The sequence below is a fragment of the Mustela nigripes genome, chromosome 12 (genome assembly GCF_022355385.1).
Source record: "Mustela nigripes isolate SB6536 chromosome 12, MUSNIG.SB6536, whole genome shotgun sequence".
Classification (NCBI taxonomy): domain Eukaryota; kingdom Metazoa; phylum Chordata; class Mammalia; order Carnivora; family Mustelidae; genus Mustela; species Mustela nigripes.
In genome coordinates this window covers 58,908,800-58,933,690 of record NC_081568.1, presented here as the reverse complement: position 1 = coordinate 58,933,690, position 24,891 = coordinate 58,908,800, and the positions used below count along the sequence as shown (strand labels likewise).

Here is a 24,891-nt window from a genome sequence, read left to right as displayed (position 1 = left end):
GTATGGGGCGCCTGAGTAGTTCAGTGGGTTAAAGCCTCTTCTTCGGCTCCAGTCATGATCCCAGGGTCCTGGAATCGAGCCCCACATCAGGCTCTCTGCTCAGCGGAGAGCCTGCTTCTCTTCCTCTCTCTCTGCCTGCCTCTCTGCCTACTTGTGATCTCTCTCTGTCAAATAAATAAACAAAAATCTTTAAAAAAATTTAAAAAATGAAAGACAGTGTATTCATTAAAGAGAGAAATAACAAAAAAAGTGTTGAGTCCTCTTTCAACATTAACCAGACAAGCATAACATGATAAGAACAAATGTGAAACTGCACATAATTCAGTGCTAAATTCTACAATAAAACCGAAAGTTTCAGAATGTAGCAGAGTAAGTGACTAAGACAGGGCAAAAAGAATCTGTGATGATTTCTTAAGAAATCAACCTGGAGGAAACTGGGTTGGGCCTATTAGAAAAAGCAAGGTTTGGCTTTCCGACGTTCACAGTTCAGATGCTCATAGGATGAGGCAGATAACATACACAAACATGAGAAGCCAGTCATGTAGAAGCTCAAAAGGAAATGGTGAGTCTGCTGCTTTTATTAAATAGCTTGGCAAGGCAAACAAGATAGATCTGTGGACTAGATTCAGGCTGAGAACCACCAACTGGACAATTAGATAAGCAAAAGGAAGAAAAAAAGAGTTCAACTGAGACAGAGAAAACAGGTAAAGAACAAAGAGGAAAGAACATGAAGGCCTGGAGGAAGACGCAGAGCCTGGTCTTAACCAGAATGCAGAATGCTGGCTGAAATTAACAGGGAATGTGGCTGGAGAGACAAGCTAAATTGAGTTTAGATTCCAGGTAGAAGAGGTAATAGATGAAGCGTCAAAGATAAACGTTAGCATGTTGTATTGCTTGGAGAAACTGCGATGAGATTAAACATTTTATTTTCTAATCTGGGCCGCTGAATCGATTGCATTTATCTCGAAGACGAATGTTGCCTGAAATCTCCGTGAGAAAATGTCTATTCTAGAACTCCTCAATTGCTTTCTGAAAACTTTCCTCGTTTAGTCACTAGCTGCTGCCCCCAGATTGTAGATGACAGGTGGGGCACTATAGACGGAGCCACGGATCAAAAGGATCTTCGAACACAGAGCATTTTGTTCCTCGCTTAACACATTTCACTTAAGGATTTACATTTACACCAGTTGAACAAATCAAAGTTATGGTTCCCTCAGTAACTGTAACCTGGACCAAACATAGCTATATTTTTCTGCTGCCATGTGGGCTTTTAACTCATGCCTCCCAACTGTGAAGGGGAGATTTAATTCAGACATTATGCAAGAAATGCTTTCTGGAAAGCAAGTGGCTGGCCCAGTGAAGGTGTAGTGTAAATGGCTGTTCCTTTCAACTTGTGCTTTTATGCAAAGGTTCCCTGCAGACAGAAACCTTCCAGAGCCCCTCCACAGTCTTTCATGGTGAGCGAAAAGATAACTTCTCCATTCCTGCAAGCTGTCACGCTTGCTCATTCATGGGTCGGAGCTCAGCTTTGTTATTGTGGGCATTTGGTGTCAATGAAAGGCACTACAAGGTACCAAGACTGGATGAGAGTAAGCGATTGAGGCACTTACCCAAAGGGCAAAATTTAGGCGGCAAAGAATAATAATAATAAAACTCAAGAGTAGAGATGAAGCATATTTAATGCCATATTTTTAAAAATAAAAGTTAATTTAAAAAATCCATGATGGGTGCCTTTTGGGTGCCAAATCTGACCAAGGTGATAGGCTAGTTCAGATATCTACAATAGGGTAAATTGTAATTCAATTGGTCACTTATGTGTGACCTAGCATGACTGTGCAGCTTTCTCTGTGTTACAATCTCATTGGCCACCTGTGCATGGCCAGGCCAAACCACTTGGCCTTTGCCCTTAAAAGCTAGTCTGTAAGGCAGAGAGAGGTTGCCTCTTTGCAAGAGACAGCCCTGGCCGGTCAGTTTGATTCTTGATGCTTGGTGCGAAATAAAGCTTTGCTTGACCTTCAAAAAAAAAAAAAAAAAAAATCCATGATGAACAAAATATCAAAATGTTGATTCTTTTTTTTTTATTTATTTTTTTTTTAATTTGACAGAGATCACAAGTAGGCAGAGAGGCAGGCAGAGAGAGAGGAAGGGAAGCAGGATCCCTGCTGAGCAGAGAGCCTGATGCGGGGCCTGATCCCAGGACCCTGAGATCATGACCTGAGCCAAAGGCAGAGGCTTTAACCCACTGAGCCACTCTGGTGCCCTCAAAATGTTGATTCTTCAAAAATATTGCATTGATACATTATTTTTGTTGATTACTGAATTTTGGGTGTCCTCTTACATTTTGCTGCCCTCCCAGACAAGTGCCTCATTTGTTTCAGGCTCGTCTTGGCCCTGAGAGGCAGTCCACATGGGTGAGGGACAGAGGAGAGATGGAGCAAATGAAGAGGGGCCATTGTGGATTTGCCTGTAGGCGAATTCCTTTAAACTTTGGTTACGGCAGATAAAGAAATATCGAAGAGCATCTCAAGAAGTATTTCTAGTTGGTATTGATGAAACAGAACGTGTTGGATTATTAATTTTATTGGAGAGAGTTCTAGTCAACCAGCAACAAAAGCTGTCTTCTAATTTTCCAGGTGGATTCTCCGAGAATAAACGACACCAGGACCATCTGTTAAGTTATGCCAGACCACTCACTTTCCAAGCCTGCCAAGTACAGGTTGAGTGACATTCAAGCCCCACATGTTGGCCTAGGGAATTATTGCATAGACAGGGCTGTCATATAGCCCAAGTGAAATCCTATAGCCTGCAAGGTCCTTGAGACCACAGAAGGCTTTTATGCTCATCCACATTCCCAGTCCCCAGGCTAGTCCTGGGTTCCTGCCTGCTGACATTGGTTTAGTCATCTGCTCATTTGGTGGGAGGTTACATGGCCTCCTGACAGGCTGAGGCAGTTAATAGGATGCAATCCTCTGGTAAGGCCAGTCATTTGTCTGCAGATCTTATTACTGTCTCTGATAAAGCAGAGAAAACCCCTTATCTATTAGCAACCCTTTGTATTGGAATAGATATGCTTTGGGGAATGGCTTGTCCTCAAAATGCATTCTTTGTAAGTGAACAATCACTCCTTAAATACTTCAAAGATAAGCTTTTATTTGTTTGTTTGTTTGTTTACAACAGTGTTAGCTTTATGGACAAGTTGGATGTACGCTTCATCTAGCTTCCCTTATTGTTAAAATCCTAACGTCAACATGACCAGAGCACAATTACAGAAAATTCACATTGGTACAGTCCTGTTAACTGAACTACAGACATTGTTCTAATTTTGCCAGTATTCCTTCTTATGCCCATTTTTCAGTTTATGGTCCAATTCAGGATCCCACATTGAATTTAGTTGTCATGTTTCCTAAGTCCCGCCTGTCTCTGACAGTGCTTCATATTTGGAGACCTGGACTTGTGAGGAGCACTAATGTGCTGTTGCATGGAACGTCCCTCCGCTGGGGCTGTCGAAAGTATTCTCATTATTAGATTGAGGCTGTGCATTTTTGCAAGACTCCTCACATAAATGCTGCTGTCCTCTTCAGGGCATCTTATCAGGAGGGAGATGATGCTGGTATGGGCCCTTTCTGGTGATGCTCCTTTCATCACTTGATGAAGGGGGTGGCACTCGGGTTCTTCTACTGTAAAGTTACTATCTTTCCTTGTGTCATTGAAAAGTGCGTACTTTGGGATTAGGCAAATACCCTGTTTCTCATCACACTTTTGCCCATCATTTAATCTGAGATTAAACACCCAGTTGAGGAAGGTCAAGCTTATGGCGCCCGACTACTCTTCCCTGCCCCTCACCGATGTAGGAATCAGGGCTCTTTCTCACTGACCTATGTAAACACTCAACAGTACTAGGGAAAAAAAATCATTACCAGTTCAATAAGAATTGCCATGGGAAATGGAAAATATTTATTTATCTCTGCTCTAGGTTGAGTGTTCAGTTTCTCTCAAAATCGCTGCATCCCTGGGGCATCCTCTCTTTGACCATGAAAAGTTGCAGACAGCAGATCCAGGGCTGCTGGGGAGAAGAGAAGCGCACCACTGGCTCCCCTGTGCTTTGGGGTTTTTATTGTTTTAGGCAATTCTGTTGAGTCCCAGGCAGTGTGCTGGTATGTGTTTATCAACTGACTTTCCAGAAAGACAAAATCAGAAGCCTGAGTACACAGTGTTTGCCAGTCCTGTAGTATGGGGATTCCCTTCATGACTGACGTCACTGAACGGAGAGTTGGGAAGAGATGGACAGCAGTAGAAGAGGCCTCAATAGAATTTCTGTCATAGATATTGCAGATGTAAACATCCTCAAGCGCACAGATAAAAGTTTAGTAAGATAATTAGGAAGTGATGTGTTTTGAGTATCTATTTATTATGTTTGATTTTAATATAGCCTATTTAATTATAGATGTTTATATAAATTTTTAATAATGGCAGTTATTTAACAAATAACTCACAAGATTCCTAAAAATTTAACACTTGTTTCTCGTGAGCTGGTGTGAACCAGCTCCAACACACAATGGCATAAAATAGTTACCATGAGTGAAATTCTGGAACACCCCAAAGAAGCCCTTGAAAAGGCAGGATGACACTTTTCCCCAGACCCTTCAGGAACCCATATGAGGTCCAGATGCCCTGTGGGGAATGGCTCTGCTCCAGCGACAGCATCTGCGGCTTTTTGGCAAGCCTCCTGTGGAGCCCATGAGGGCTCCAAAGCATCTGGCTGCCACCAGGTCCGCCTCAAGGGCTGTTTTCAATGCTAATGGGGTACAGAGTTCTCCCCAGACTCAATACCTATTTGCCATTCTCCCAGGAGGCCACTTGGCCCTTTACTCTTCTTAAAAGAATTATAGGCCTGGAACAATTGGAAGAAGCATAGGAGGGAAGGGGAACAGAGAGGCAAGATAAAAGTCACATGTACAGAGTATGGATTATATAATAATATAGTTCAGTGCTATGTGTTTGCACAGATGTTCTTGTTTACTCTACTCCTGACACACTGGGAGAAATAACATCCTCATTTTACAGAAAGAGGGTATGACTTCCCAAGTTTCCCAACATTAAGAAGAAGTGGATCAGGATGTGTTCCCAACTCTGCTCATCACTGTGGCCACAGCATAGAGAATATAGCCCTTGATAGCAGCTCTAGAAGTATCTGTGGAATGGATACATGAATGTAGCCTGACTCCAAAACCTGTCTCTTACCTCTCTCTCAGGCAGATGAAGCCAGAGAAAGCGCTCTTAAATGGTGAAGTGTACACGCGAAGAGGTAGAAGGCAATGTGTGTGGGAGGTGGTTGAGTGGAGAGTGAGACGGGGGATTCCCTCCAGGTTCTGCCTTTTACTGATGCTCTGACCAGTGGGCCACTCTCTGAGGCTAGGCTTCCTCACCGGTAAAATGGAAGAGTAAAACCTACTTTCCCATGTGATTGCCAGAAACAGTTGTGATGCCTGCGAGAGCACTTTGCACGCTGAAGTACATCATATGTGTATCATATGTCACCATCCATGACATCATAACATTATTCCATTGGCCTAGAAAGGGCACATTTAATGCCATGGAAGCAGAGGAAGAGCAAAGGGTAAAAAGGGAATGGCTTTGGACAGAGCAGAGAAGGTGGAGGGGTCGCATCAATGTCAGCTTTAATTTGGGGGCTTAATTAGCTGCTCTCTGTTTGGAAAGCACCACAGATAAAAGAGTTTGCAAGCCTTGTCTCCCTGTCTTTTGTTTGAAATATGAGGGAACATATAGGTTAGAAGAAAACCCTGCTGCTTCTGCATGGTGGTATCGATTCCTGGGAATTAAATGGTAATTCAAAGAGGCAGCAGTGGCCTCCCTTTAACCCTGAATCAAGCTGGCTGCCTAGGCTTATCAGAGAGCCCAGAACTAAGGTAGCCATAGGGGGTGCACTTCAGAAGAAGACACTCAATGACAGACTTCTTTCCCACATGTCAGGTCAGGGGCAGTGCTGGCCCAAGAATGCCCTCTAGTCTCGACTGCTCCTGGTGCCTACCATTGTCCTTTCCCCACCCACCGGAACCCTGATGGAGCTGCTGATGTGATGTCCCTTTTACGTCAATGTCTGATCCTCTTTACAGGAGGGGCATGAGTGTGTGTGTATGTGTGTTAAGTCACACATGCATATTCAACACAATAGACAAATCACCCATAGCACGTGGGGGAGGCAGGAAAGTGGGAAAAGGGGATGGGGAAGAAAGGTAAGAGACACATACACACACAAAAACAAATAAAAAACAAACAAGGGAGGTCCTGGCCCATACCAGTGATGGTAATGTGTCATACACTGAGGGTGATTCATTCAACCCCTGCACCTGACATCCAAGAAATGCAAAGAGAGGAAGGAGAATTCTCTCCTAGCACTCAGAACAGAAGACCCAAGGGAGAAATCAGCTTCCACCATTGATTTGGGCAAGTCATATTCGTTCACATATACATTCCTACAACAGAGAGTTTTGTGAGCCAGGCATCGTGAGGGAGGTGGGCAGGGAAGAGTCGAGCTCCTGTGAGGAGCTCCTGGCCCCACAGGCAGAGCAGTCCACAGAGGATGACAACACAGATGCCATGACAGAGCAGGCAAAAGCTGCTCGAGAAGCTGCAAGAGAAGGGCTGGGGAAGAAGGTTATTAAAAGAATTTTAGTGGAGCAGTAGGATGGAGAATGAAGGAACTGGCAAGAGACGAGGCTGAAACTCTGATCTGGGCAAAGCCAGGGGAGCAAGGGCTTGTTGTCTGAGCTTCGGAGGTCAAAGCCTGGCAGGGGACACACTCAGGAAAGTGCAACACCAAGCAATTAATGCCATAGTATCAGTCCGGATACACAGTTATGAAGACACAGAGAAGGAAGTCCTTGATTCTGTGTAAGGGTTTGCAGGGGAGACTATGAGGGCATGGAGCTGAGAAGATTTTAGAAAGGAAGTATTGTCTGAGCTGCACCTAAAAGGCATTTAGGACTTTAGGTGCATAGAAAGAATAGGAATTAAGGACATTTCAGGCGAAAGAAAACACAGGAGCAAAAGCCTTCCCTACCAGCATCTAAGTTGATAAATAAAAATACCAGAAATCCCAAACAGTTCATGACTAATAGTGTGCTTTGGTTAACAACCTCCCAGATTTAGTCAAAGGACTTATAGGGTTATAAAAATTAAAAAGCTGACTCTGAGCATTCTCTCCCTCCGTGAAGCAGGTATAACCAACCCCATCTCCTGTTCAGGCTTAGGAGTCAGCTTTACATACTTTGTGACTGCTAAGCAGTGTACAAAATGATGACTCTTCTCTTAGAGGAATGAAACATAAAAACAAAAAGGCTGTTTTAAGAGATGGGAAGAAGAAGAAAAAAAAAAAAAACACTCTCTCCGGGTTTGGCGCAAAATTAAATCTTATGAGTTACTCAGCAGCCAGCAAGGCACAGAATGAAGCCAGTGTAAAATAGGCTTTCCAAGTAACTGGAGTTGACAAGTAACCTTGTTCTAGAAGGGGGAGAAAGGGGTTAACAGAGGCAGGAGTCAGGTCTTTCTCCCTTCACTTAAGCCTGTCCCTTTCATATGCTAAGTGCAACTCAAGCAAGCTCACGGAGAGAATTTAACACTATCATTAAAAAAATGTCAACACCCAGGCTAAAGCAGACATCACCCCCTGAGTCATATGCCACCCAGGGTTACAATGAATAAGGTAATAACCGGAAAACAGAACTTCCTCATACCACACCTGCTGTGCTGGGTTGTAATTACTCAAACATTGGCAATCAATTGAAGACTAGCATCTTTTCCCATCCCCCAACACACAATGCCTCCCAAAAGAAAGCTTGGCATGCTGCACTATAATTTCTAGATTTCCTCATGTGTTTCCAACCCTGAGCAATGGTTCCTGCAGGTAGATATAACCTATAGTTGGGTGGGGAGACAGGCTTTTCCATGGTGCCAACAAAGTGACAGTAAAAGGGAATGGCTATGCTGTTATCAGCAGAGAAGATCCAAACAACCAGAAGGAAAATCCAGGACTTTTATCCTAGGAGGGGTTTTAATTTTTCCTCCAAAATTTCCAATTTTGAGAAGTCAGTGCCTGTAGAAATCAAACAGCATGCTTGATGGTCTGGATTTTCAAAGTCAGATATTTGCACAGGTCATGTCCCCACTACTGCATGACAATGAATTTATGAGTACAAATGAATGTGCTTGAAGATTTTGCCACTTTATGGTTTATTAAATGCCATATTGGAAAACGCTAGGTTTCATAGACTGGAAAGGGCTCTTTAATTAAGAGGATAAAGGGCTGAGGATGAGTCCAACCAGTCTTTCATTTCCAGTGAATACTGAAGATTAAAAAAAAAAAAAAATAGGGCACATTAGAGTGACGGTTAGTAAAGGATAGTCCTTGGCCCAATAGCATCCACATCACCTGGGAACTCAGAAAAATAAATGATCGGGTTCCATCCTCCAAATAAAATGATCAGAAACCTGTTTTTACAGCTCTTCCAGGTCACACTGATCCATGCTCAAGTTTAAGACTTCCTACACAAGAGCAGTGCTCCTCTGCCCTTGTTGCCTATTACCACCAGCTGGTAAAGTTGTCCTTGTGATGCCCTACCAATCCCAGACCAGTTAAATCAGAATAGCGGGGCTGGGCCTTGACACAGCTGCTTTAGAAAAAAAAAAAAAAAAAAAAAAACTTCTCAGGTGATCTATACACAAAGCCAGAGTGGAGAGGCGCTATAGGCCAGAACAAGAAAGATTTAGATGAGATACTTTGGGATTTCTGATAGTTAGCTGGGTTCAAAGTAATAATGGCTACTGAAAGAGTCTCCTTTGTGGAAGAAAAATCTTTTGAGAAGAAGAGAGATTTCCTTCTTCATGAGCTGAAGAGGTTGGCTGTGAAGCTCACCAACAGTGAGAGCATCAGAATCTTATACCAAACCCAATGGTAATAATAGTATTTAATAACACATCCAGCAAAGACAGTTGTTCAACCTAAGAAAGAGGTGGGCTAGGGCGCACAGTCAGAAGTCATTATAAAAGCAATGCACTCAGAGACAGTAAAGAGTGACACCACACCTCCCACACACTTCAAGTCCAAATGCCACAATCCTCCAAGGGGAGCTCAGAGCTTCCCACTCACTTCTCAGCTTTGAAGCCCCTAGTACCCAGGGCATGTGAGACAGCAGGCTCTTCTCACTAGTGCCTGATGTTACCCAGTGTGCAAAACGATGGCAGCCCATCAGAACAGAACACTAGGAGACCGCTCACATGGGATGGGCAGAGCCTGAGCACTGCTGCTTAACAAATGAACCGTGAACTTCTATTTAAATCAGGGAAATAGATAACCCATTATAAGTGTGTTCCTCAAACAGGGGTCCACTGGCATTTCCCAACAAATCCAGGATTTTTTCCCCATGAAAAGGGACGTGAGGATTACTGAATTGTAAGAAATAATGTAAATTATTTTCAACAGGAAGAGGTAGCATTCTTTAGGATGTTTCTGGAGAAATAAGGAGCTAACTCTAATGTTCCTATACTACAAGTGAGAGAAAGACCAAACTCTCCCTTAACTTTTTATAAAAGATCAAATAACAAAGACTGGAACCAGTTCAACAGCTGGTTGGTGAGCGCATTTATAAAAACACCCACCATCATCATGACATCATGATGACATCATGACATCATCATGACAACATCACAGAGGGAATCTTGCTTTATCCAAGCCCTTGGGCATTGATCTCCATCTCCCCCAAGAAAAAGAGGAGGATAGGAAGAAAATGAGAGGGAAAGACCATGCTCTTGTATCTCTCATGCCCATGATTATGCAGAATTTGGAGTCTGACTGACCTGGATTTGATTTTTGACCATATCATTTATTTGCTGGCTGGCCTTGAATGTTAAGTCTACGAATTTTAGGTTTCTCACCTTTAAAATGGGAATAATAATCCTTAGCTCCAATCAGGGTGAGCAGAGAGAAAACATAGATGGCAGCTGGTACAGTTTCTAGAAATCAGCAAATGAAGTAGTAGCTCTGATCTTTAGTTATTCATCCTTGAACATCCAGCTTCAATTCCTTTGGGAAGACTTACTTGACAAAAATGAATACACAGACACACACACACAGACACACACACACACTCAAAGTCTTTGTAGCTCCAGTATATTTTATATGCATACATGAAATTTAGACATTATATTATGTTGCAATTGCTTATTTATATAATCTGTATAGATTTTCTTAAGGAAAGAGACCAGGCTTTGAGTGTCCTCAATGCCGGTCACGTAGTTGATGTATCATATACATGAATGAATGAATGAATGAATGGGTGAGTCAAGCTGCTGCATTTACCTTGTAATGAGATAAGAAGCTTAATTAGGATGGAAAAAGATGGAAAGGGCAAGACACATTAGGAAGTTGATAACAATCATTGACTAAGGGATCTAAGCAGTAAAGGAATAAAATGAATGTTCTGTAGTGTTTTCAATGATAGCCAATCATAGATATAGTTCATCCAGAAGGCCCTCCTTTGAGCATTTCCTTGAGAGGAGAGGGGATGGGGGGGGGGGGAAATACTTAAATAAATACTTACAAAATACTTGGTTGTTTAAGTCTACCCAGTCCTCTGAAACCAGCCCATCTAGGAAAGGAGTGCTCTTGGACATTATGCAAAGACAAGGTGAGGTTGCCAAATGAACCTGATTTAAATCAAGAACCATTACCTTTCTCTTCCAAATCTTAAGAAATCTATATCCTTACTGTTACCACTAATCTATCTCCCTTGCTCTCTTCTGTATTCTCTGACCTTTTGGAAGCCCTCTACTTATTCCCCTGAAGCTTTCTCTTTTGTGCCGTCGCTGCCTAATCTTTGGATGATGTCTACCAAATAGACATTGGATTCACTGGCACAGCCACCTCCCTACCACCATCCCACTCTTCATCCTGTCTCTAAAGGCTAGGCCTGAGCAATGCGCTTAGCCAAAAAAAACCTTAACCGTTTTCACCATTGCAGGAGATAACCAAAGAAACAAAATCAAAGTAAATCAGCTAAAACAAAACAAAACAAAAAAAAACAGACGAGAGTTTTCTTGACTGTGTAGGCATAAGAAACTCTCCCTCTGGCCTTTGCAAGCAAAGGTTTTAGTAAATGGACAAATCATTTAAAAGTTTGCAATATGTCCATACCTACCCCCTGAGAAATCCTGTCCAACAAGAAATATGGTGACATAATGCTACATGTTTAACTCCAATCCCTAAGCTATCTTTCACAGCCATGGGGGTTAGTCACTGGAAAAGTAGGCCTGCTGAGCACGCCGTTGACTTTTATCTTTAGACTTCAACTGCGATTCATCAGCATCAATATTTTAGAGCTTAATCAGCTCACTGCTAGTCTGAGTCCAGGACATCTACATCATCGTGAGGACTCACCGCATCCTGACAGCTGAGGACCTCCAAAATGCTGTTGAGTAGTTCGACACAGTACTTCTTCTCCTGGACCTGGTGTTGCATCTCATCCTTCTGTTCCAGCAGCTCCTTCAGTTCTTTGGTGATGACAGGAAGAAGAATGTCCCGGCACTCTGGGAAGGACGCAATTCAGAAGCATTTGAGCATCCTTATTCTGTAATTCCTTTTCCTCCTTTTCTCTCTTTCCTTCCTTCCTTCTAGATAATTTTTTATTAAATAAATAATTCATGATATGTTTTCCTTATAAAAAATTTTAACTATGAAAGATTAGGTTAAGATTTCCTTAGACCTTCATTCACAATTTCAGTCCCTTCCCCAATACTCACTCCCAAGAGGAAACCAATTCTTTTATTTCATATATATGTGTGTAAAAGAAATGTATATGCATATATATATACATATAAAATTTATGTATGTGTATGCATTTAAAAATGAACCAGTATAAAATATGTAGTATCATTTTGATTTGGCCTCCACTTAAGTAAAATATATTATACTGTGATGATAAACCCTCATGATCTTTTTATAGTTTCACATATGTATCAGGATAAAACATATAGTGTCATTTTGTTTTTGTGTCCTTTTCATAAAAGGAGATTATGCTCTATCTTGTCTTACGCCTTGATTTGTACTTTGACTTTTCTTCACTCACCTATTGAAGCACTCACCTTCTTGGAGTACTTTCTACGTTATTACACACATAGGGATCAACTGAATCATTTGTAGTTGTTGTATAGTATTCTCTATTATGGATATATTTTTTTATTTAGTAATAGCCCTAGTGATGAACATTTTTCACTGGCACAAACAGTACAAAATTGAACAACCTTCTACTTGCATCCTTATGCACAATGGTTTTCATTTGAAATAAATTAAAATATTCACCAAAAATGGTATCTCTCTTAGCATTGCTGTCTCAGGAAATTTCTGGAAAGTTCTGGAATCCTACACAGCTTTGCTTCTGTATTTCTCTTGAAAATGGCAAAGCTTCCAAGGATCAAAAAATAATTCCCCAAATTTTTCAAACTACCTCCACCCATCTACTCAGCTTCTAGTGCTGAGATGTAAATCCTATACCCCAAGATTTCATTTTAATTTAATCTAATTCAATTAAAACAAACAGGTATTGAACATCATTGATGAAGAAGGCTATACTTTGATGAGGAAGGCTATACTTCCAGAAGTATAGCAGTAAGATAAGATTCTCACCCATTAGATACTTAGCATCTGACAAAGATCAGCAGCAGCAAAAACAAAGAGCAATGGTGGGATGAAGTAGAAAACATCTCTAGTTCTGTCACCCCAACATCTATACCATCTCCTGGCACAGCACCTTGGTTTCACCCTGGGGAGCCACCCTGCTGAGGACTATAAGCCTAGGGACACTCTCCTGAGGCTGCTGGCCCTTCTCTAGACAGGGACTAGATATCTGATCCTAATTAGAATAACCCCTGAAATCTGAATCTTGAGGGAACTTTAACAACAGTTGCTGCCATTGCTAACATACTGAATGCTTACAATGTGCCAGGCACTGTTTTAAGTGTCTTGCGGGGATTACCTCAGTCAATCTTTCCAATGACTTTGGAGGTAGATTCCACTATTTCCCCCTTTCCCTGAAGAAGAAACAGAAGGATGTGCCCAAGTGTTTATAGTTATTATCTTCTAAAGGACTTTGGCGTGTAACTTGGGAAATTTTTGTTTGTTAGAGAAAATGATATGTGTTTGCAAGCTCAATGTTGGAAAGCTAGGTGAGTTCATTTGAAGCTCTAAACTCTTTGCCATTAGATGAATGACTTCCTCAACTTCCTGAAACTTAACTTCCCAACTCTGCCTTCAGTGACATTGTCATAAATGAAACCAGCTGGAAGCTAAGGATTGTGTGTTCTCTAAGTTAGATGAAGATGATAAATTCTTCCTCTTTGAGAAGTTATTTTTTGAAAGTAAAATTTAAAACACAACAAAAAGTCTTGCTCTCCCACAGTTCTCTGCCCAAAAGGGAGTCCTCAAATGATGTGTTTTAAGGAGATTCGCATCCCTGCAACATATAGGGTAGCTGGAGGAAGAAAAGGGGGCAAAGACCATGTGCAAAGGGCAGAGACCTGTTGAATATGCCACTGCAATAGCCCAGGTGATGATAAATGAGACTTTTTTTTTTTAAGATTTTATTTATTTATTTGACAGAGAGAGATCACAAGTAGGCAGAGAGGCAGGCAGAGAGAGAGAGAGGAGGAAGCAGGCTCCCTGCTGAGCAGAGAGCCCAATGTGGGACTCGATCCCAGGACCCTGAGATCATGACCTGAGCCCAAGGCAGTGGCTTAATCCACTGAGCAGCCCAGGCGCCCAATAAATGAGACTATTAAGGCTGGGCTCTTCCCCTCTAAAGTTCCAGCCTCTGATGCAACTTTTTTGTCTTTTGTTGAAGCTAAAGATTCAAAAGGACTGGAAAATAAGGTGGTAAGAAATAGATCAAGAACAGTCAATTGTCTTGAGTTTAAAGCATAAGAAGACAATGTCTAAAACAGCCTGTTGTGACTCAAGATTAAAATCATTTAAAACTCGGTAAAATGGAATCACCAGGACCTAGAGTGATATGTAAAGACATATGTAAAGACAAATAAGAGGTTAATCCATTCAGGCAGTTAATTAACTCATACATTCATTTAGCTGGTCTATTACATTCATTGAAGGCTCCCTAAGGGGCAAACACTATTCTGTGGTGGGAGGTAATGGTCAGGGGTTTCTGGCCCATTGCAGCAGCAAAGCCAACAGAAATAAGAAGCAGGAGTAAATAGACAGGAAAAAACCTGGTGCCTCTACCTCTTGGGAGTGGCAACCTGTTAGGACTGTTCATACAACAGAGCTGTGTGGTAACAAAGGTCAAGTTTTTCCTTAAAGGTTGATTCTGTTGGTGTTCTAGTTGAGATCCTTCCTTTAGATCCCATTACAAAGATATGAACTCAAGGGAAAAGGCCACTTGGGAGATTTTAGATGTTAATGCAGATCTCCTCAGGAAGTCACCAGAAACTTTAAATTCTACTTCAAATAGAGTTAAAATAGCAGATCCTCATGGTCTGGTTTTGAGCTCTCCATCCCTACCAAGTATTTAAGTAATAGTTAAGAGGCCTATGGATAGGGATGGTGAGAAGGTATTGGAAGTGAAGGAATGGTTGTGAAGTCTTCATCCCGAAATCTATGATTCCCACGAAACACAGGTTCAGAGGAAGTGGCTAGAGCTAGGGTTTATTTGCCAGTTGGAAAGAAAGTGGATGTGCTTGCATTGTTTATGAACCACTGGGTGGGCGCCCCAGACCAGGCTCCGGCAGAAGCACTGCTCTATCAGAAGCACTGCTCTATCTCCTTCAGAGATTATCAAAAACCCAGCATCCCCATGAGAGACAAAGCCTCCTGGTGCTGAGAGTCAGCAAAATTTTAGCTGAGGAGGCCATTAATAACATGGCCTGCTTTTCAGAAAGTACTTTGTCTTCTCATTAACCATGATTTCTCAGAAACGTCTGGCTCCTCTGTTGTGAAATGAAATAATTTTTCTCCTTTGTAATTGGAGCTGTGAAATTATATTAGCCTGTAGAGCTTCAGGAAGTAGCATTTCTAAATTGTGGCTTGATTGTCAAGCAAACAAACACAAACGGTCTAAAAGATAAATGTTGCCAGCGTCTTAAATCAATCTTTACAAGCAGAGCCAGTGAGTATCAGAGATCTGCAAACCCATGCCAGGTACCTGACACCCAACAAAGGTTGGGAGGTCTGCCACCAGGTGACAAGCCCAAATTGTAACTGGACCAGGACTTAAGAAACTGCAGAGCTATTCAACTCTGTATTGTCACAGAAAAGAGCTTTCTTTTGTTGACATGATGGCAGAGAGGCCAATGTAGTGTTTCTGGGCTCTGGTTTCTTCCTTCTTGGAGAAAGTTTTGTCCTATGGAAGAAGGTGCTACTACCAGCAGCCATAGCTCTCTTGAAGTGTCATATGCTTCTGCAATCATTGCAAGACTCAGGGACTCTTTAAATATGAAGGTCTTTTCCCTCCCCTCCGTGTCCATAATATTAGGCCCGTAGAAAGAATGAAATGGAGATGCTTTCTCCATTTTGGAAAATCACCTTGAGATGTATCAGGCCAAAATTACATTGGTGACCACAGCCCCAACCCAGCTCCAGAGGGAAACACGCCTAAGCACCGCATAAGAACTCAGCATCTTCACCCAAAGGTCCACTCCTCCTCTGCTCTGTCTCAGAGTGAAGGCACCCAGTCACCCAGTCGACCAAACAAAGTTGCTTCCTCTCTCTGAAACCAGTGCCAGTCCACCATGAAGTCGTATCCATCCTGCCCTCAAGCTAGCCTTCTCCACACTGCATTCCAAGTCTCCCAAACCCATCTCCCCATTCCAGTAGCGGGAATTTCCCCCCAACTCAAACCTGACCACAGGACTTGCTGCTTGAAATTCTTCCATGGTTTCCAATTGTCCTCAAGGTAAGTATTTTGAACTCTGTGGCAGAGCTGAAAGTCCTTTGTGACCAAACCCTTCCTACTTCCCCATATTCCTCTTCCCATGCTGTCCCAGCCTCTTCCTCTCCTGCTTCTCAGTGTTTGCGCATTATTTTCTTTCCCCAGAATGCTTTTATCCCGTCCATTTTTACTTACTTCTTGCCTTCTAGGTAACTTAAATGCCAAAACCCCCAGGACAACATCCCAGATGCCCCAATATGTCTTAGGTGACCCTCTATTATGCTCCTGTAGCACACAAACTTCTGTCTTAATCATTTGTCACACTACATGGTCATTGTCTGTGTGATGGGATGAGCAGTGAGATCCTTGTTATCACCTCAGAAATGACGTTGAGACCCCAAACTGAAAACAAAAGATGTAATTACCCCACACTCTAAATGCAAATTGTCTCCAGTAGCGAGGGTATGCCTCAAGGTTTTCTGAGAGGTACCAGTTCAGTACAAGCCCCACACCAATCTCCATGCACCTGACAGAGGATCGGCAGAGGTCTTTGGATATAATGTGATATCCATAAAGAAAAGCCCCAAAGTGGACGTGGAGTAAGGAGGGGCCAAAGGGATCACTCATGAAATAGATGAAGATGAGACTGGCACCTTATGTCTCCACTAGAGACATGTTGCCTGATCTTCGAGCCCAGATGCATCCCAGTTCTGGGATGGGGAATTACATTACAGAATGGAGAGACATGAGAAGACTTGGGAGCCCTGCTCTCACCAGAGGGAGAAGGGTTAAACTCAAGCAAGGCGTCCTTGTTGGGCTTGGTCACATCCTCAGTGTAGTTACCCCATGTCTAAACCTGTCCATGGCAGCCTTCACTCGGAGTTTCATAGCCAGCCCCTTACTTTGTCACCAACATAGGTTAATCGATTCTTCAACCCCGTTCGATATTTTACAGGCTTTAAGGTGAAACTCATTCTGCTTTAGCCAAGTTCCTATTGACCAAAAGGTGCATTCAGCTCAGCTCAGCCCTCATGGGAGACTGTGAGGAGCTTGCGGTTATCAAGGCTTGTCCTGTCCTCCCCACAGCCCTTTTGGCAAACAGATAAAATGCCTAACTGAAGCCCAAAATTCTCCCTAGGCAAGGCTGAGAGCAATGCAAACTTGGCTCAGTGCTTTTTTCTATTTGGTTGGGGACCGTTCTCAGGTGTCAGAGGCCATGCGGTTAGATCAGCTGGACATGGAGGAGGACCTCTACATACAACTCCTCTGACAGATAACAATTTGTTCTCACAACCTCCCTCCTCCAGCCAGTGTGTCACAAAGAAAAGTAATTCCACCCACTGGGAAATCAATAACTACCCACAGACTTCATATTCTGGATCAGGTTACAAGCCTCTTACAACTCTACTAGCATTTTCCCCCCGCATTCTTCAGCTGCAACTCATGATTCACTTTTCTTACCTCCCTGAAAGCACACCTAATTACAATATCCAGAATTGTCCCTCATCCCCCCTCCAGCCTGCGTCTGCTATGATACACGTCCTCACTTTATGGACCTTGAGGGCCAAAATATGTCTCCCCAGCTAAACAAACACAGCCTATTTGGAGATTTCAGAGCTCGGCAACTGTAAAAAATTCTCCTTAGGTATCTTAGAGGGGTGAATGCTTAAGAAGAAATATACTTCCAGAACTTTATTGGAGATACCCACTTTACTTTCAATCCCAGCTATTGCTTTTACCACATATCCTTTATATCTAACATGAGACATGACATTGCACTAAACCTGTAAGAAAATTCCCTATAAGAAGTTGTAACTAACCATTCAGAAACATAGTGATGACAGGACAGGTAGATAGATTTATTGTTGCTGGAATTAAGAGGATGCATATTTGTGTCCAAAAAAAGTCACACTGATTATAAATATAATTTGTAAGCTCTGGTAGTCTGCATGTAATCTATTTATGTCTTGGAGTATTTAGATATAGATATATAGATATGGAGAGAGAGAAAGAGGGGGAGATCAAATAATTACTCTAACAGATACTGTTTTATTGGATGTTATATTCTAGTGGATATCAAAAACAATTCATAAGGATAATAATTGTCTTAGGTTGGATTCTCCAGAAGCAAACTTAGAGATGGAGTTTGGGTGAAGGTGACTTACTTTTCAAGAGGTGTTCCAGAAAACACTGGAAGGGGAAAGGAGAAGTGGGACCATCAAGGGGGAGGAGGCTAAGTAGGCTGCAAAGGCAGGCAAGTGTCTCAGAAAGCGAATACTGGAAGCAGTGGGGGCCACAGAGACAAAGCAGCTAGGGTATTTCAACCCGGGGATGGACAGCTATGGGCACCGTGAGTGCTCCCAGCACACAGACAAGCAGGCCCCTGCAGCCTAAGGACAGCACAGGGAAGCTGGTGTCAGTTGTTGGGAGAGAAAGTCCTCTTGGAGCTGTTGGGCACAAAAATGCTCATGGATCACAGGAAGCATGGAGCCCTGGAGTTGAGGTTGCAATGACAAATAAAGACAGCTGTCAGCAAGACAATGAGCTGGGCAACAGGAGAAGGAGAGTCTGGGCGTGCAGAGAAGACCATTCCACTTGAGGCAGTTAAGAAGGCCTCTCTGAGATGGCGATTCTTGAGCTGAGACCTGAGGGTAAGAAGGAAACAGCTTGCAGAGATCTCAGGAAAGAGCATTCCAAGCAGTGGAAACAGCATGTGAAAGTCCCTGGGGTGGAAATTTGCCTAACACGTTGAAGGAATCACATGGATCAAGTGTGGCCAGATTGTAGAACGTGGGGAGCATAATAATGAGATGACAAACTTGGAGAGTCCCACTGGGGCCACATCTCATCAGACCCTATGGCCTGTGGCAAAGAGTTTCACCCTTGGGTGGAGATAAACAGGTTTTGTTTTTATATTTTTTATGAGTGTTGGGGGTAGGCCTAGAGAGGAAGGCAGAACACTACCGAGGCTTTTTGCGGAGGGTAAGAGGTTTAATGTTTATTGAGCCCTCACTATTTACAAGGCATTCTCTGTATAAAGAGTTTATCATTATATGCATAATGGAAACTGAAGCTCAGAGAGGTTCAGTAACTTGCCTAATACCACACAGCTGTGATTAAAACCTAGAACAGGGCCCACGTTCACATCTACCGAGCTATCCTGTCTCCTTACAGTAACAGTGATGGGGAGAGACGATGAAAGCTTGATTAGTTTGTAGCATGTGAAACATACAGAAGTGGGAAGACTTGGGGCAGAGTTAACATGTCTTGCTGATGGATTAGAGGTGCTTTATCAATGTGCAAGCCCACGCAGTTTGAACATTTGAGTGAGAGAATAATAGATTCATTTTAGGGTTTACTAAAGTAGGCTCTAATCCTGGGGACCATTTCATTGCCTCAACTAGCAAGTAATGAAAAGATTCCCATCAACATTTCTCCGATGGCGTGAAGCAGCTACAGAGGTGGCCTGTCATCGCGCCTTCTGCAAGCTATTAGGGCATAATTGGTCTGTTCTGACAGGTACCTCTTTCACTTACCCCTTTGCACTTTCTGAGATCATTTTCAGTGCCACTGCTGACCGGCCTCCTCCCAGCCAGCTCACTCATTAAACCATAATCCAGCTCCATGGAAAGTGCTTTCAGGAAAATAAAGGTGCAGATGTGGCCAATTGAGTCATGACCCCAAATCTGATTTGTCCCTAACGCTTAGAACAATTACATTTGCAGTGCCACACCAGATTAGTGTAGCTCAGCCTGTTATAAGACTGTCTCTCCCACCTCCTAACCCTGACTAATGGAAGGAGAAGCAAATGGAAAAGCTTGGGGTGGAACCAAGTGGCCTTTATGTGGATAATCTGGGCCATCATTAAAGAAAGATTCTCATCAAAGTACTATGCTCCATTTCAAATTCATGCAAGAGGAGAAATGAGTCAAGTTAGCTTTTTGGCTGCAAAGAGCTGTGTCTTACATCCCATGTGCCCATTTGATTCTAACTCAGTGGCTTCCGGAACTCAAATTAATTTATAAGCACTTAGGACACCTATTAGAACAGTCAGTACCACCCACAGCCCTCCAGGGCTTATCATCCCTGACCCACTGCCCCTCTTCGACACTATGCTACACAGATCCCTTAATCCCTTTACCTCAGGCCCTGGCCCTTCCGAGACTCAACAGGATTCGATGGCTTCATGAATTTCACTCTATACTTAACCAAGAACTCTTTTTCACCTTTAACTCTTTCTGAGCTAATTTGGAGGTATATTCAAAATTTTCTCAGCAGTAGGAGTCATTATAACAAAAGTTTTAAGGAAGGGTAGAAACCATTTATCCAGAAATCTCTTAAGACTGAAAGGGAATGGGAGCGGGGATATTAAGTATGAGACAGGCAACATACGTTGAACTCTTTCTCAGTGCCAGGCACCACACTAAAAATGTATTTAATCATTACCAAAACCTATTCCATATATTATGCTATCCCCATTTTACAGATGAGAAAATAGGAGCTCCAAGCAGCTTACCCAGGGTCAATTAGCTAGGGTGACTACAACTGAGGCAAGATTCCAACCCGGGCCTGTCTGGCTGCAATGCTAGCCCCATTCCAACTCCACTCACATGTGCCTGAGCCCAGACAATCATTCCCAGCTCCTAGATTCTGCCAGCATGAGGCAACCACCCTCTGAACTTGTCAGCTCCCTCAAGCTGGCCTGAAATAGAAAGTCCAAGATACTGGTCGAGTGATTTGTTTAATGGTTGGTTGGGGTTTTTTGTTGTTGTTGTTGTTGTTTTGCTTTGTTTTGTTTTTTAGTAAGGGTTATGGTCCCAGGGGAAGAAAAGAAACACAAATTCCAGAACTGGAATCCTAAACAATAATGAATACTCATCCGCTTGGTGATTCAATCTTCCGTTCAGTCATTCACTTTCATTTTGTTAATTCAACCAACCATTTCTTGAGCTACAATGGATTGAGCTTATCCATCTCACCAACGTTGGTTAGCAAAGAGCAATCATGACTTTCAAACAATTCACTACCTTTTCCTAGAAGACAGGGAGAGCCTGGAGCGAGATGTCTAATCTCAATCAAGTCCTGTTTCCTACAGTTCCTGGAACAATCTTGCCACACAGTAAGATCCTAATAAGTGTTAGATGAATGAATGAGTGTTTGCTGATTTCAGAGAGGGAGCCCTGTCTGCCTACACTGAGGGTAACTCTCAGAATCAGAACCCCATTTAGTGTCAAATTATTGCAATATTTATTGCTCGGTGCTGTCCTTGAAGAAACCAAATGACAGTAGCTGGAGGCTGAGGAAAGGATGTTTAAGGAGCAGAAAAGTATGTGTGCTTCTTTCCCTTCCCCACTTTCCCTGAGCAGCCCTTCTGGCAATACCTTCCCGTTCTTGGGTTTACCCCATCACAGAGGCAAGGATGGGAAGTGGACAGAATTCTGGATCAAGGGTCCAGAGACTTAGATCTGGGTCCTAGCCTCAGTGCTAGCAGGCTGTGTAGCCTCAGATAGGTCATTTTACCTCCCTTCCTCTAAAACTGGGGATTAAAATGCCTAATTCCTAAGAGGACCCAACCCAAACAAGGCATCATACAAATTCAGTTGTAGTTGTTAAGGATAGGGAGGTGTGGGGATCTGATGTGACGCCGAAAGCTTTTGGGACCCAAAGCAAAGCACGCGGGAACTTCAGTTTCCTTCAGCTGCAGCCGACATCTATACTTGACAAAACGCCTGCACCAGGCATGCTGGAATGAAATGGATTCGAAGCTATTACCTGTATCATTCAAACAAAGTGCGCTGCTGTCTGAAATAACCAAACTCGGAGGACTGCGTTCGAAGAGGTGGATATAAATTGAAATGATTGGGATATACGCCTTGGATTTTTATGTTCCCTTTTGTGTGTGGAGAGACTAGAAGAGAGCTCAGGTAAGCTTTTTCTGAACATCCTTTTACATTTCTGTTTGCAACTTAGAATAATAATGCCACTTGCCCACAGTCCTCAAGCTGCCCCCTGAGCAGTCCTGTATTGCTGCCATCACAAAACGTATGAATACCAAGAAGAACAAAAACCAACAGCAATGTTTTGGATCAATATGAGCAGCCAGCATTCCATTTCTGGGAAAAGCGCACTTCAAAAGCCTCTTGTTTACATTTTAAGGCTAACAGAGGGGCCCTTCATTTCAGAGAATTAAATGAGAAAATTCTCCTGGATTCAAGCATTAGCAAAATGGAATGGTTGTGTAATTGTCTCCAATCAGCATCTGATTCCCTCTTCCTCTCACCTTCCTTATAACGGCTCCAGAGGAGAGGAGGCTGGGGCCCCTCTCATTTACAGCCCGACACATTTAAAATCCAGTGTTGCTCATTACAAAGGGAAAACAGAGAAGTGTAATATATTTCAAACAAGCCAAATAATTGGAAGCAAACTTCAAAGAAGGGGGGGGGATTCACTGCCTTTTGCCCCCCACAAATACAAGTGGAAGTGGGGAGAATTTCTCCTCTGGCCTCCTCTTCTTTTCTAAAAGCACTCAGCTAAGAAGGTAGAGAACAGACAGGGCTTTTGCCTGCTTCGTTTTTCCAGTCCTGCAACAGCGCCCCCGTGAGGCCTCCCTTGGAAGGCCCAAAGCAAAAGAGTGATTTAAGAAATGAATCACATACATAGGCCCAATATTTTAATGAGTGGATCAGAGAGCTCCCGTTTGGATTCTGAAGCCAATGAAAAGGAAACCGGGCTAAGATGGGAGAAAGGAGAAAGTAAACAGAATACATATCAGTCAACAACATGTAATAAGCTTTCTGTACAAAAGGAGGACAATATAGGGTCTTTACCCTCAGGGCAGTCCAAGTATAATAAAGAAAAGAACCAGTCAATTGATAGGGATTGTATAAAAAATACATACAGTGAAACGCACTGTATTTCCAATTATGCTCAGTCCTTGCCTCAAACTGTATGCCTATGAACCTCAAACTGTGCCTATGAACCTCAAACTGTGTGCCTATGAAACTGACATTAATATTTTATTTTGGGTATGGCATGTTGATATGTTTTTTATTAGCTATATGTATTTCTTCCCAGGCTACCTTACTCCAAAAAGAGAAAAAAAAAAAAAAAGGAAAAAGAAAAAAGATGACTTGCCAATGTAAAAGTTAACATAAGGGCTGAGGTGCCCTTAAAATGTAGCTGTCCACTCATGTGATAAACTCTCAGCACAATAGAGGAAATCACCAAGTTCTAGAGTTTGTTGGTCATTAAGGTAAAAGAGAACTAATTCAGCAAGAGAAACACAGGGTTTCCTGGTACCAAATTTTTAAAGAAATTTTCATACTGAGATAATGGTCTAACATTCAAGTTTAGTAGTGTTTTGCTGCTTTTGACATCAAACTGTGGAATTTTAACTCTGAAAAGAACCCAAGAAAAGCTAATGGCTTCAGTTCCTTTGACTATGTCTTGTGCCTTTTAAAACATAAAAACTACAAATGGAAGAGGGTTTAGGACTGCATGTCTGTCCTTACATGGTACCTTCATTTATTTTTCATGCAAACAAATACTTATGGAGCACCTGAAAAATGTCAAGCATCATAAATGGCACAGAGGTGTATGGGACCAGGATGGCAAAGATAGAGAGAAGTGACCAAATTCAAGGCATACACAAGAAAATTCAATGGCCTTAGTGATCGACTGAAAGTGAAAAATGAGCACATGAAAATGTGCAGGCTAGTTCCAAATGACCGGCAGAAAAATAAGAGAAGAGAAGAGGAGAAGGTTTTCATGAACAGAATGAATACAGCTTTGGAAATGTTGAGTTCAAGTACCCGTACGACGTTCAAATGGAGATGTCAAAGGGACTGCTGGCTAAATGTGTCCGAAAATGATCCACTACAAATGGGTAAGCATCAACTCAACTATATGGAAGACACATTGAACATGCCTGCATCCCAAAAAAGCATTTAAAATGGGCTATTATAGAGTATTTAACAGATTAGTACCTAACCGAAGTTTATTTGGTGACAGTCATGAAGGCCATGATGAGAGGAAAGGAAAAAGAGGGAAAGGGAGGGGAAAGAAGATACAGAAGACAAGGAAGAGGACAAGAAGAAAGTCAGGGTGGAAAAGTAGCAACACCTGGGGTCTGAACATGATGTCTGAGGACGCATGTTGGGACAAGGGAGCTCAAAGGGGCATGGAAACATGAGGGATTTTCACTTGGAATTTTTAGATTATCACAAAGACAGGTTTAGAGAGACCCCAAAGGTGGTCAAGCAGCCCATCTGCCCAGGGAATGTAGCCAATACACTTGTCAACACTGTCACTTTACTAAGTAGGAGCAAGTAGGAGCTGGAGGGCAGAGTTTTCTGGCAACAAGAGTCAACCACTATTTCTTAGAGCACCTACAATGGACCCGACTGTTGAAACTGGGGAGGAACATAGCTAAAGTCTGGCCCTTTCCCTCAAGGACTCTCCTGATAGAGCATCATGCACAGCCTACTAGCCCAGGACAAGCAAGGCATAGTCATTAAGTAGACTATGAAGAGGAGGAATGGAAAGAAGTGTCAGCCATGAAGGAGACTCCACTCTCATTCCTCTGAGGCACTAGGGACCAGGCCACACAATGAGTGCTACAGAGCCAATGGCGGAGGATAATAAGAGCAAGAATCTCTCTGTATCCTTGTTTCTTTATCTGTATAGGGGAGAAAATGGAAGCTCCCTCCTTCACAAGGTTTCAAAAATAAAATAGTATGTGTAAAGCACTTGGAGCAGCACACCTGGACCATAATAAGCACTATATAAGTGCAAACCATTATTGTTTATTTTTGTTTTAACTTCTGTATATGACTTTCCAGGTAGAAGAATATGCTGTGATTGCACGGGCGGATACATATGGAAAAAACTCATTGAACTGTACATTTAAGATTTGTGCATTTCACTATAGACAAATTACACC

At 42.5% G+C, this 24,891-nt stretch overlaps 1 protein-coding gene across 1 annotated transcript in view; it reads right to left on the bottom strand.

The window, feature by feature from the left end:
• The window catches only part of DOCK2 (dedicator of cytokinesis 2), a 413,194-nt gene that overhangs the window by 252,148 nt on the left and 136,155 nt on the right, over positions 1–24,891 (bottom strand). Inside the window, exon 26 of the mRNA XM_059416333.1 lies at positions 11,453–11,601. Within this exon, the coding sequence (XP_059272316.1) occupies positions 11,453–11,601 (149 nt within the window). The remainder of the gene's footprint in view (positions 1–11,452; positions 11,602–24,891) is intronic.